The sequence below is a fragment of the Oryctolagus cuniculus genome, chromosome 3, assembly GCF_051225735.1.
Source record: "Oryctolagus cuniculus isolate XC-2025 breed Fujian yellow rabbit chromosome 3, ASM5122573v1, whole genome shotgun sequence".
Lineage (NCBI taxonomy): Eukaryota > Metazoa > Chordata > Mammalia > Lagomorpha > Leporidae > Oryctolagus > Oryctolagus cuniculus.
In genome coordinates this window covers 72,930,518-72,943,911 of record NC_142869.1, presented here as the reverse complement: position 1 = coordinate 72,943,911, position 13,394 = coordinate 72,930,518, and the positions used below count along the sequence as shown (strand labels likewise).

Here is a 13,394-nt window from a genome sequence, read left to right as displayed (position 1 = left end):
ACACATACAGATGTATACACACGCACATATCTTATACAAGTAGGTATCAGGAGCTTACGGATTCTGAAACTCTGAAGCCACCATTCTAGCAGCAGAATCAGATTCCGCTACAAACAACTGTTTTTTGATCCTTTAATTGTCTGTGATTGAATGTAATTGAAAAAGTCGAGTCCGAGACATCATTAAACACACAAACAAGAGCAGCCATTTGCCTAGTGGTTAAGCTGCCTGTTGGGACACCTGGATCCCATATCAGAGAGCCTGGGTTGGAGTCCTGGCTCCACTCCCAATTCCAGCCTCTTGGTAATGTGCATCCAAGGAGGCAGCAGTGATGGTCCAAGTGCATGGCTGCCTGTCTGCCACCATTGTGTAAGACTCAAACTGAGCTCCTGGCTCCTGACTGAGACCTGCTCCAGTCCTGCTTGTTGCAGGTATTTGGGAATGAACCAGCAAATGGGCACGCTCTCTCTCTCTCTCTCTCTCCCCCACTCCCTCTCTCTCTCTCTCCCCCTCTCCCTCTGTGTATCTGTGTATCTGTGTGTGTGTGTGTGTGTGTGTCTCCCTCTCTCAAAAAAAAAAAAAGTGACGAAATAATAAATTTTAAGAAAAACACAAATATGCTTTCTTGTCAGCCAATTTGTACAACTGAAAGCTTTGAAGCCAGCTCTTGACACTACCCCTGTATCTGGCCTCATGGACAAAGGAGAAGGAACAGGAGGTAAAAGGTGCATTTTTCTTCGGGTGTGTCCCCTGTGCTGTGTCTGGGAACACTGTGCTGTCGTGGGCTCTGCCGGGGAACAACCCTGCTGCAAAATGGGAAGGAACACTATGCTGTCGTGGGCTCTGCTGGGGAACAACCCTGCTGCAAAATGGGAGGGAACATTGTGCTGTTGTGGGCTCTGCTGGGGAACAACCCTGGTGCAAGATGGGAGGGAATTCTCCTACCCTCCTCCAACCTTTCTCAGCCGCAGCTTCACCCACTGTGGAAAAACCAAACCAAGACACGAAGAAGATAACACACGAAAGGGTTAAAACATCATTTGTCTCAACCCAAGCAACACTTCCCAGAAGTCTATGAGGAAGACAAAAGTGAAGCATAAGACAGGGAGATGTCACTGAAAAGTTGTATCCCACGTGGGCATGTCTTGCCCATTTTCTCCTACTCTGAAAATGGCTGTGTCCTGGGTCTATATCACCATGAGCATAGAAACTCAGAAACACACATGCTCTTGCAATGTTAGATTTTCCTTACTTTTTTGGGGAAAAAAAGGATGAAATATTAGACATCTTAGCAAATCATTTCTAAAAGTGATTCAATTAGCATATTTAATCATCTGACTAAAATGTTTAAAAATGTTTTAAAATGTTTAAATTTGATGTTCCAAGAATAAAAGTTGTTTTCTCCAACCAAGTCATATAAATTCCTATGCTAATGTAACATAAAAATAAATTAGTTTGCATTTTGTGCATTTACTCTTTCTTAAAAAATGTTTAAATGTCTTCAAAATAATCCCCAAATTTCCCATTTGTAATCCTCTCTTCATTTGGGCTACACTTGGACAAAACCAAATTATATGAACATAATTACAAAGCTAAGTGGCAAAAGACAGATGATAATACAAAACTTCATTGCCAAGACCTGAAATGTTCAAAATAGTAGTGGATTTGGCAAAGCAGGCCTGCAGAGAGAGGCAGGCAGACAGACGAAGAGAACTTTCATTCACTGGCCCAGTTTCCAAATCCCTACAGTGGCCAAGAGCAATGCTGGGAGTCTGGAACTCAATGCAGGTCTCCCACCTCTGGCCTCCTAGAGTGCACATGGGCACGAAGCTGGAATCAGGAGCAGAGCTGGGATGAGAAGCCCCGTACTCCAACGTGGGATGTGACCACCCTAACCCCTATATCAAACAAACTCTTGTAAGCCTACATTTTAGTGTTATGCCCTAGGAATATAAAATTCTACACCAACCAACCAAATGCAGTTTCTTGATGAGCTCAGATCTTAACAATTCATCTATTAACTAGAAAATTCTTAATTTCAAAACTAATCAAAAATACTTTCATAGATCCAACAACAACAAAAACAAACCTGCAAAAATCTTACTCTTTGAGGATAAGCTGGAAGCCTTTTAACCCGTACGGCCTTTCTCCAACAAACAAGATCTATAAAAGTCCAATACAAGTCCTTAGACTTGCTAAAACAGCACAAACAAGGTTTTAAGCTTTTTCTTTAATTCCACTTAAACTTCAATCAATTAAAAGGAAGAGAAGAAAATCTGTGACTAGAGGAATTATTCAGAAGCCCCCATATATAATTTAATTGAAAAAGGATGAGAGAAACCTGTGTGCTGTAATGGTTGGGGAAGAACTACTGATCTCAGATGATAATTAAGTCAAATAAATATCCTGATCTTTACTCTCCAAATAACCTACAAATCACAGCTAACTCATTCTCCCAGCAAGAAGGACACGAAAGAGATGAGAGGAGGGGGCAGCAGAATAGCAGATACAGAGAAACGAGAAACAATCAATGAAATAACAGCAGGAGAAAGCGAAATAACATCAGTGGCTTTGTTCAGAGGAAAGTCTTCATCTATCTATGAACACAGTCGCGAGGTACAGCAAAATACCGATGATACAGGCAGGAAACAGCAAATGTCTGAATCTCCTTCAAGGCTACTAAATGGCTGTGAAATTCCTTCACTATGTACACCAGGGGAAAAGATGGCCCACTATCGACCTGAATCCATGAATTTACAGTGGATTTTTATTGTGCCATCTCAACACTAAAGTGACTTGACTCTATCCTGAATTACAGTGCATGATTTGCTAGTAATTGTTATTTTTGTTCAAGTGTTTTAAGAAGAGATTTTGTTAGAATTATTAAAAAAAAAAAAAAAATCGTAGCACTTTGGGCCCCTTCTGTTAAGTCCTCACTGACGGATTAAGGAGCCTGAAGCCCAGAGGGGAAACTGATTGGTCCAAGGTCATGGGTGAGCCACTGTGCCTCAGAGGACACAGCACCTGCCCTGGGGAGCTCTGTGCTCCTCCATCACAGGATTCGTCACTCGTCACTTTTCTATAGGAGTCATTGTTTTGAAATCACTTTGCTCACATCTATCATGAATCACAAACTGAAATATTTTAATGATCATTACATAAATTCATAAGGTAATCATTTAACTATTTTTCTCTTCCTTTTTTTTTTTTCTAACAAAGACGTACTCTGCACGACCCCACTGCCATGACTTCTCCTGTGAGTGTACCTCATCTGCCCCTGAAAATTAAACTGAAGTTTTAATTGGCACTGATGCATGTGCAGGCATCAGACAATGAACCCGGGTGTTCTGTAACTAGATATCAAAGAGTAAAAGTACAACTCAAGATTAGAGGAAAAAAAAATTCAGAGTGATAGAGCCAAAGGCTGAAAATCAGAAAGTATTGTAAGATGATAAACTAAAATGTTCGGCAATCCCTGGGTAAGATAAATGAGGATATCCTGAAGGGCAGAACAAGCGAACTTGACAGTGAGTAGAAGGAAGGACACTGTGCTGTATTTACTGAATGTTTTTGTCACCTTGCAATAGAGGCTGGAAAAACAGATGCCATCCAAGAAGGCAGATTAACCCTTCTCCTATGCACTGACTTTAAGGGAAGCCAAGTGTGCCCTAGGGGAGCACCCCTGACCCTGGAGGAAGACCACAAACCAGGCAGCCATGCTCCTTCAAAAAACTCTCAAGGCCATCTTCCGACACACATGAGGCTATAAGACGGTCAGCCAGATGCGTCTGTCAGCTCCATGGGAAAGCAGGCACTCCCTCAACTGAAGACGCGCACTAAATGACAGTCCTCTCCCCATTGGCTGTGCTGTGTCCAGGAAGTACAGTGAAAGAGCGCAGATGTCCCCAGCTCAAAAAATCTCACCGCCCCAAAACGCAAATGAAGAGATGCAGTTCCTAGCTCAGGGCTCCCCAGGGAGCAGGAACCCTCTTTGTTTTCCTAACATCTAGCTCAGCGTCTGGCGTCTAGCGAGGTTTAATAATTATGGAGTTAAGAAGTTCTGCTCTCAAACTATAAATATCTCCCAGAGGGTGTTCAGCTAACTATAATTAGTCATTACACCACTGTGGGACTGACAAATGTGGAGTTAACAACAAATGGGGGACTAAGAAATCTCAGAAATTATCCAGGTGTCTACGTTGGGACGGCAAGGAAGACAAAACAGAACACATCGATCTTTATACCCAGAGAGAACAGGATAGTTAGAGGCCAGGCTCTAAAACACACGTGAAAATTCACAGGGATACACAGGAAAAGCACTGGTTTAATCACACTCCATTCATGGGATGTCAAGGAAAACATTTACTCGGTAGTATTCTAACAGAACTGTTGTTTAAGCCAAAATGAATTCTTAATACACACACAGCCTTGTCCTCCCACATTCACAGCCCAAACTCACTGTTTTTATAGCCAACACACAATGCAAAAGTTCACTACGTATTTGCCAAATAAATCAATCAACGCATATTAGATCTGGAAAAATCTTACCTCTGAGGAATAAATCAGTATTTATTTCAACAGTACACATTTGATTTCAAGTATCCATTATTTAGAACCTATGATCTCATCTAACATTTCTATTTTTCCCATCATTCTCAGGGAGGAAAGCTGGCACTACAATTAGCACTTGGCTACACAAATCATGACCGCTTGAATTCTTCTTCAGCAAAACCAAGAACCAACTTGGCGATAATCACTGGCAAAGCTATTGATAACCTCCACTACATAGAGAAAACAAGGTTCAGTCAGAACCAGTTGTCCAGAACTGCTGTGTGTCATCGTGTCTGACCCAAGTGTAAATCTTAACTCACTATACATAAGGACAAGGAGAGTGGAGACAGGGCAGGGAATACGGCTGGGAAATGAAACAGTTTCACTGGGAAGGCAGTTGTTCCAGTGGCCAGCAAAAAGTTGATAACTGTGACTTCTATGACATAACACTCTCACAAGACAAAGATGTCAGGGCCATTGTTTCTTACAAGAACAATGGCTTCCAGTTAGCAACACATGGCACAGGCTATGAGATGATGCAGTGTACTGACCTGTATATAATATACACTCAGGGAATTAAAGGATTATTGGGATACCGGATGTCCAAACACTGCCAAAATGCAAACCCACAGAAATAATAGAAGTGCGAGCACCAGCAGTATTAGAAGTTGAAAGGATGACAGCAGCTCTGTTCCACACAATCACATGTGCCATTAACCAGGCCACAAAAGTCTGGCAACCTTAAGCAGATTATACAGTGAATTCACTTTCTTGTGAAATGGACACCCTAAAGAAATAGCCATTCTTCCCTCTCTTCAAATACACACACAACCAGACACAAAAACACCAAAGGTTCAATGCTAAGAAATGTTCAAACCATTAGTAAGTGCATGTATCTTTTTATATTAAAATAATTACGCAAAAATACTCTATCACAACACAGGTTTTAAGGGAAAAAAGAAAAACAATTAACTACCACTAATATGCAAATTTATAAGTCCTAATAGCTCAGGCTCAGGTAGCTGAGCATAACCCATAAGAACTGTGTTACTTTTTTTTTTTTTTTTGAAGATTTATTTACTTATTTAAAAGGCAGAATTACCGAAGAGAGGAAGACAGAGAGAGAGAGGTCTTCCATCCGCTGGTTCACTCTTCAGATGGCCACAACGGCTGGAGCTGGGCCAGGCCAAAGCCAAGAGCTTTTTCTGGATCTCCTAAATGATTGCAGGGACCCAAGGACTTGAGCCATCCTCTGCTGCTTTCCTAGGCACATTAGCAGGAAGCTGGATTGAAGCAGAACAACAGGGACCTGAACCTGTGCCCATATAGGATTCCAGAGTTTCAGCCTGGGGCTTTACATGCTGTGCCACAGTGCCAGGCCCAAGAGCTGCAGTCCTTAGAGGCTCTGCCTAAGTCACAGGTACTTCCAAATGCCACTGCCATGCTTGCTGGTCCACAGGAAAGAAAGAAAAGGGCCTGGAATTGCTACCTCCCTGTGATGGTCACCTGCATCCTCACACAGCCTCCATCCATGGTAGCCACATGCAAAGGGGAGACATGGAGTCTTTGGGAACCAAGGACCTGGGAGGGACCAGAGACCACAGCACCAGCCCAGTCCAGAAAGCCGACTGCAGAACTGCTTGGCCAAGTGCACACAAACCTTATACACGTATCCCATATATATACTCTGCTGATGTCACAGAAGTGGCTGTGGGACCTCCCACAGAACACCACAAACACAGGCACATACAGGCAAATTCCTGTGTGGTATTTCCAAACAGTGCATAGGTTGAAATGTATACTTCAAAATTTTTTTTAAAAAAAGTTAATATATAATTGTGAATTGTTACAGAATTTGAAGACTTCCAGAGAGATCTTAGCGGTCCCCCAATTCAACTTGCTGTTTAGGTGAGTAAATTAAAGTTATATAAAAAAAAGTTAGTGGCAGAATCAGTACCCGACTGTCCCTTCAGGTTGTTTCAATGCTTTTCTATTCAGGGAAAATGAGCTTGAAGACTGGATGAGAAAGGGCACAATCATGTTGGTCACCACTTTCGTAAACAACAGACAAGCAGTATGCACTAGTAATTTCCATAACAGATGAGCATGCTGCAATTTTGAGGACTAAAGCCTTAAAGGATGCAATTTTGTTTAGTTAACATTGAATTATGGAGTCCCTTGCTTGAGTCCGAGTTTGGGCACACAATCTGTTGCTTCAACCTCAAAGAAATCTATGCATTATGTAGTCTAACTTGAAATGGAAGGCCAAACAGACCTGCAAAAGTATAGCTTCACCCTTGTACTTGATTTATACTAGAGTGCACTATAATTATGCCCAAAATAAAAGCTATATTCTGCATAAAGACAAAAAGCTGTTGTTAATGGCATTCCATCCCCGAAGTAGAATATAACAAAAGGCTCCTTTATTTGGAGCCAACTGTCATTATACTTTGTAGCCTGCATAGAGCTATTGGACTAATATTTGTACTGGGATTAGTATTGGGATAACCAATCAGTTAACTCCTCCATTGCAGTGTCCCATTATCCTCAAACAAACAGCCACAAGGAAAAACAGAAAATTGGCAGGAGGAATGACAACTCTATTTATGAGATTAAACTCTCAAACCCTTCACAGTTTGCTGGGCAACTAATAACCATTTGCCAAGCTGTTCATTTAATAATGAGTCAGTTAAGCCAAAAGCAAATGTTTCTTCAACCAACCAGTGCCACCGTCATCATCTCCACACTGACAAATTCCAATTATTTATGCAGTATACTTCATTTAGAATAAGTACAAGCTGCCCTGTGAGAAAAACCAATACCTCTCGTTAGCCAAATGCAAGCGACACTGCATTTTAAAAACTAAGACAAAGTTGTATGTGATTGTATAATTTATGAAAGCCAAAGTGACTAACCAACAGTCTGGGGAGAGTCACCCATTCTAGACTATAGGTCAAAAGCTAGCCACTGGGGCCAGCACTGTGGCACAGGTTAATCTTCCGCCTGCGGCGCCGGCATCCCATATGGGCACTGGTTCTAGTCCTGGCTGCTCCCCTTCCAATCCAGCTCTCTGTTGTGGCCTGGGAAAGCAGTAGAAGATGGCCCAAGTGCTTGGGCTCCTGTACCCATATGGGAGACCAGGAAGAAGCACCTGGCTCCAGGCTTTGGATTGGCACAGCTCCAACCGTTGCAGCCATTTGGGGAGTGAACCAATGGACGGAAGACCTTTCTCTCTGTTTCTCCCTCTCACTGTCTGTAACTCTACCTCTCAAATAAATAAATATAATATAATATAATAAAATAAAATAGCTAGCCACTCAGTTCTGTAGTCAGTCATCATGTGGCCTAAGGTCACCCTTCATTAATAAAATGCAATGTCACTGATTGTCTCTCACCAGGGTTAATGCAGATGGAGCAAAACACTACTTGTCAAAGCAAAGGAATGACCAGGTTACAACACACAAATCAGGTCTGACATCATTAATCAGGGAAGCAAAAAGTGACATAGGCAGCTTTGCAAGAAACACATTATTTCAACCCACCAACACATTGCTCTTCCCCCACCTGCCTCTACACACCCATAAGTTAAGAAAAGCAACCAGCAGGGGATCCCCTTCCCTTTTACTTACTAATAGTTCATCCATACTGGTCTGGCATTTTTCCAAGTTGATCCGCTTTATTGCTACACGTTCTTGCCTGGGTTTGCATAGGGCAGCCTGAACCACAGCAGTAGCGCCACTGCCTGCAACAAAACAAAAGCACTGTCAGCTGTCAAATGGCACACTAGCTCGCTTGGTCCTAAATAAATACGCATGCATTTACAGAGTTGTCTACTCAAGGTATTTAAAACATTACCACCTGACATCTTTTTAAAGAATTTCCTAAGTCCTAAAACAATTACTGATGGAGGTGAGGAAAAGAAAAGGAGCATGTGGATTTTTCTACATGTTACATCTGAAGGCACGGGGACGTGGGGTCTGAGCATCTGTGCACAACCTCGTGTGGAAGCCTCTGTCATCCTCAGGCCCTGGTATTTTCTAACTTCGGTGCCTTTAAAATATCTCAGATTCCTTATTCACTTCCGCCCAAACCAAATCACGCTGCCCTGAGCCTGATTTGGGGTTTCCGTGAGACACCGGGACAACGTATGTGTTCCAGGCACTCTGAGTTTAGGTCAGGGCTTTCTCTACAGTTAGAAAAACGTGGATCTACCCTGGTAGTCTCATGCTGAAAGCATGATGTTCAAGGATGTCAAGCAACATAACAGCAACGTGTGACTACAAAAGCTCTCAGTACTCACATGAATGTCCTATTTCTAAGGTTTCATGATCATCAGCTAATGCACTCAAACTCCTAGGAGACAGTCAGGCCGTTATCCATATTTTATAAGAGCAAAATGTAGATGTGGAATGATTTGTGGCAGGGAACAAAGAGCTCCTAATCGGATTTATATTCCATAAGGGCACAAAGACCCTCAGGTTAAGGCATCTCAATTCTGCAAATCATACCAGAAGTGTCATTCTAATTATATAAATCCTGTACTACTGCATGACAGCCAGAGAGAGAAATCGCCTGTGCCACGGATTGTACAAAAAGCCGCCAGATGTGACCATCTAGCTTTCTCCCTGATGTATTTCTCCTGGTAATATTTCTCAACTAAATCATTGAATATCATTAAAAAGGGGAAGCAGGTGGGGGATATTTCTGGAAATAAGGAAGCAAGGTCAGTGTCTGCTTTCCCAACAAGTGTCACAGAAAAGGAACTGCATTTCTAGTGCAAACCAAGGCTCCCATGCCCCAAGGAAGTACCCAAAGGCTGTTTAATGGGGCTGGAGCTCTGCCTTGGATTTTCCCCATGGCTTCACCATCAGCTCTGGACCCTACACTGTAACTCCCCAAGCAAATCACCCTCATTTCTAAATCCAGGTCTCCAGCATGAAAGCTCCCATTCCAGGAAAGCCGAATCTAGGACCACTCACTTTCTTGGAAGAAAGTCTACGGCTCTGACCACACCCGGAACAGGAGGCACTTTACTCACGAAACTGCCTTTACAAGCCTGCACAATCCTCTCTCTGTCTCCTTTTGTATGAGAGAAGTCGCACTGCTAGTAAGGGCCTGAGCCGAGACCTGGGCCAGGTGTGCCGGACTCCAAGGGCTCAGCCTGTTTCCTACCTCCCTCAAAGCCAGAGCACACCCTTCCCTTCCTCACTGGCTTTGGCCTTGCTAGGAACGTATTTCTTGCAGTCCTATGTGATTCAAGATGGAATCACAAGATGGAATTCAAGATGGAACCACCAAGATGGAAGGTTCTGGTGAACTCTCTCTGCAGCCCAGTTCCAGGAGTCAGTGTCTCCGCCAGAGGTTGGCTCAGGGCCTCCCTTGCCCTGACCTCCCTGCTGTCTCCATCGGCTGAGCTCCTGCCCCGGCAGCTGATCCTCAGAGTCCTCCCAACGCAGGACTCGCCAGCCCTAATCCACAACGCTCCAAACACCAGAGCCAAACACTGCAAAGAGCCCTGCTGCCAGCAATGTGTATTTTCCAGGCCCCTGAACAAGAGTCCATCCCTGAAGGCAGCCACAGAGAAAGTGCTCAGTAGCTGGTCAGCACTGGGGTGGTGCCCAGCAGAGCAATCAACAAACATCTCTAACTAGCTCCCGACAGGAAGCCATTTTTTTTAACCCTACCTGCTGTAAATCTCCCCCAAATCCTACTCTTCCATCCTTAACCCTCATTCTAGAACATTCTCAAATCAGGGGAAATGAAAAACACAAAAGAAGAAAGCAAATTCCCAGAAAAGACAAGGCAGGTTTGTGTTTGGAATAGGGGGCTGTCCCTTATTGACAGCTAAGTCTCCTGACTGCCACAAACACAAGTGAGAACTAGGACACAGCGTAAGGACTGGGACAAGGTGGTGGGCAAAGTCTTTTGTTGGAGCTTTACAGAGGATCACTGTAGCTGCTTTACAACTGCACGGACTGCAGACCATCCAGCTACTTCGCACAGCTACACAGAAACACATGTGAAGCCCCGTGGCCCAGGATCACCACCGTGGCACGGGACTGAATCCTTCATTCAACACGGGGAGAAGCCAATCCGATCCAGAGATCTCCTCTCATTGCAGGAGATTCAGAACAGAGTTGAAGGCAGGGGCACCTGCAGGATCAGCCAGCCTAACCCCTCACTTTACACCAGAGGAAACAAGGGCCCGTGATGGAAAGGGATTGTTTTAATTGTTGTGCAGTGACTGAAAACCAGGATGAGGACGCCACGGCAAGCCAACGTTATCCTCATCTGCCACTCTCTGCACCAGGTTGGTGCTTTTCCAAATTGCCAGTCAGGATCCACTGCTCCTGCCATCAGTGCACTGTGTGGAGGTCAGCATTTTGGGAAAGGAAGTATCAGATGGTATCTCACAAATTAAGGGTAAGAACTGCTTTATGAAACTACGGTTTCAGCTGCACCCAAACTAAAGGAAAACATTTGTTTATTCTGAGTCACTCAAAAACTGCAGACTTCAGGTGGGCATATAACCTTGAGGTTAAGATGCCTACTGTCCAGCCCGCATCTCCCATCCAAGTATCTGCGTTAGAGTCCTGCTCCAGCTCCTGCTATCAGCTGGTCCTAAAGCAGACCCTGAGAGGCAGCAGCGATGGCTTGAGTGATCTGGTTCCTATCACTCATGCAATAAACCCAGATTTGGTGCCCAGCTCTTGACCTTGACTTTGCCCAGTCCCAGCTGTTGTGGGCATTTGGGGAGTGAACCATCAGAGCACTCACTCTCTCAAATAAATATTTGAAATATATATATATACACACACACAAATATATATAATACTTTCAAATCTGCTATCCTAGATAGATTCTCAGCATTAGAATAAATCCATAGTTTAAAAGGAAAGAAAGAGGTGACCTGAGTGTGTGATTCTAAAAGACATTTGGAAATATTCTGTCTTGTTTTCAGGGTTTTTATGTACTTTGACAGTTAAAGAGGGAGCTAAAAGTGGAGGACTTGTAAATCCAAGAATTAGACAAGTGTTAGCAACAAGAAATAAAACAGTAGAAATTAAACAGCACCTTTTCTTTATCTGTTGAATAATATATGCTATCTACATGAAACATTAATATTTAGTAGAGTATTTTCAAAAAAGTATGCACTGCTTTGGGAGTAAGAAGCTCTTGACATTTTATGAATTCCTCATTTTATTCTGGACTCCTATTCCAAGTGAAATAAAATATTCTATAGGACAACAGCCTGTGTGCATAAGCTCAGAGAGGGGCTTCGACTACTTTCAGTTTAAGGTTTTACATCACTCTATCGCCACCCACGATGAGTGAGCAACTCCAAACTAGGAATTGCTACGTTTAAGTGTGGGGTGGTCAGGACATCAGTGACCATCACAGGCAAGAGGCTCTCTGAGCTGATGATACATTCCTCTGTGTGCTGAGAGCCAGGGTAAAAATGCCAGCCTCTCTCAAATAACTTAATGGAGACAGAGCATCACGTGTTCTTTGTGTGTTCTCACAATCAGAAAGTTCTGTTCTCTTACAGCAACTAACCCGAGCCCAGGCTTCCTGTGACTTCTTCTCTATTATGCAGCCTCTGTTCCTTTATGTTTAATTCAGTAGTACTCCCATTACACAAAGCAGTGTGTCTACAGCCCACCAAAATTCAACTTTCTGGATACATTACTAACTGTTCACTAGAAGTGGGGGATGGGGAGGGGATATGCTTCACAGCCACAAGAACATTTAAGGTATAAGAATCAGCAAAATGACACTCACTTCCATTAATTTATCGATGAACAGTAATTGAATTCCTACCATGTGACAGGCAGCTTGCTAGATAATGAAAAGTCCAAAGGTGACCATTCCTGTTACAGTGGAATAACCTCTCCATGGGATCATTTCCTGTACAGAGGTTAAAAGGGACGAGTGGAACACTGCTGTGGATGGAATGTGTCCCCTGGAAATCCGTATTGTAGAGTCCCAACTCCCAGGGAGACTGTACTTGGAGATAGGACCTTTATAGAGGTAGGTGAGGTCACCTTAGGTCATAGGGATATGTCCGCACAGGAAGACACAATGGACAGCTAGCTCGCCTGTGCTGCGTGTGTCTGTCTCTCTCTCCATCATAATTGGACACAGAGAGAAGGTACTCATCTGTAAGCCAAAACAGCCCTCACCAGAAAATGAATAGGCCAGCATCTTGGGTTCAACTTCCCAGGCCCAAGAAGCATGAGAAATACACTTCTGGAAGTCACTATGGTATTTTGTTCTGGCAGCCTGAGCAGTCTAATACAAAAGCCTTCCACTGTTCTAAGTCACTTGCTCACTAATTCCTATTGTAAATAATGCACTACTAATTCAGAGTTGTCAGAAACAAGGCAGGGGCTGGGGTGCATAGTGGAACGCTGGGTTAAGCCTCCAACTGGGATGCTGCACCATGTGTTGCAGTGCCAGTTCACATCTCAGCACCTCTACTTCCAATCCAGCCTCCCGTCAGTGCACCTGGGAGGCATCTGGGGGCAATGGACCAGCAGATGGGAGATTTACCTTTCTTTCTGTCTCTCCATGCCTCAAGTAAATAAGAAAGCATTTTTTAAGAGTTCTCAGGATTCTGCTCTCCATGGCACTGATTCTCCCTATGATTTTCTGACTTCTATTTAAACATCAGCTTCCTTAATGGGCATAATAAAATCTATCTGTAGGGCTTAATAGCATAATGTCTCCCATGCCCCTAGGAAACATCAACTCAGTAAATGTCAGGTCCTCTCTTTGGGACTCATGTCTCCATTTTTTTTTTTTGGGGGGGGGGGGGGTGGAGGTAAATTAATCTATAGCAG

At 43.5% G+C, this 13,394-nt stretch overlaps 1 protein-coding gene across 3 annotated transcripts in view; it reads right to left on the bottom strand.

Annotated features, from left to right (window-relative positions):
• The window catches only part of STK39 (serine/threonine kinase 39), a 333,872-nt gene that overhangs the window by 240,248 nt on the left and 80,230 nt on the right, over positions 1-13,394 (bottom strand). For all 3 annotated transcript variants that reach the window (XM_089328246.1, XM_051848536.3, XM_051848534.3), the window contains exon 2: positions 8,181-8,293. In XM_089328246.1, coding sequence (XP_089184372.1) covers positions 8,181-8,195 — 15 coding nt within the window. In that variant the 5' untranslated portion in view covers positions 8,196-8,293. The remainder of the gene's footprint in view (positions 1-8,180; positions 8,294-13,394) is intronic.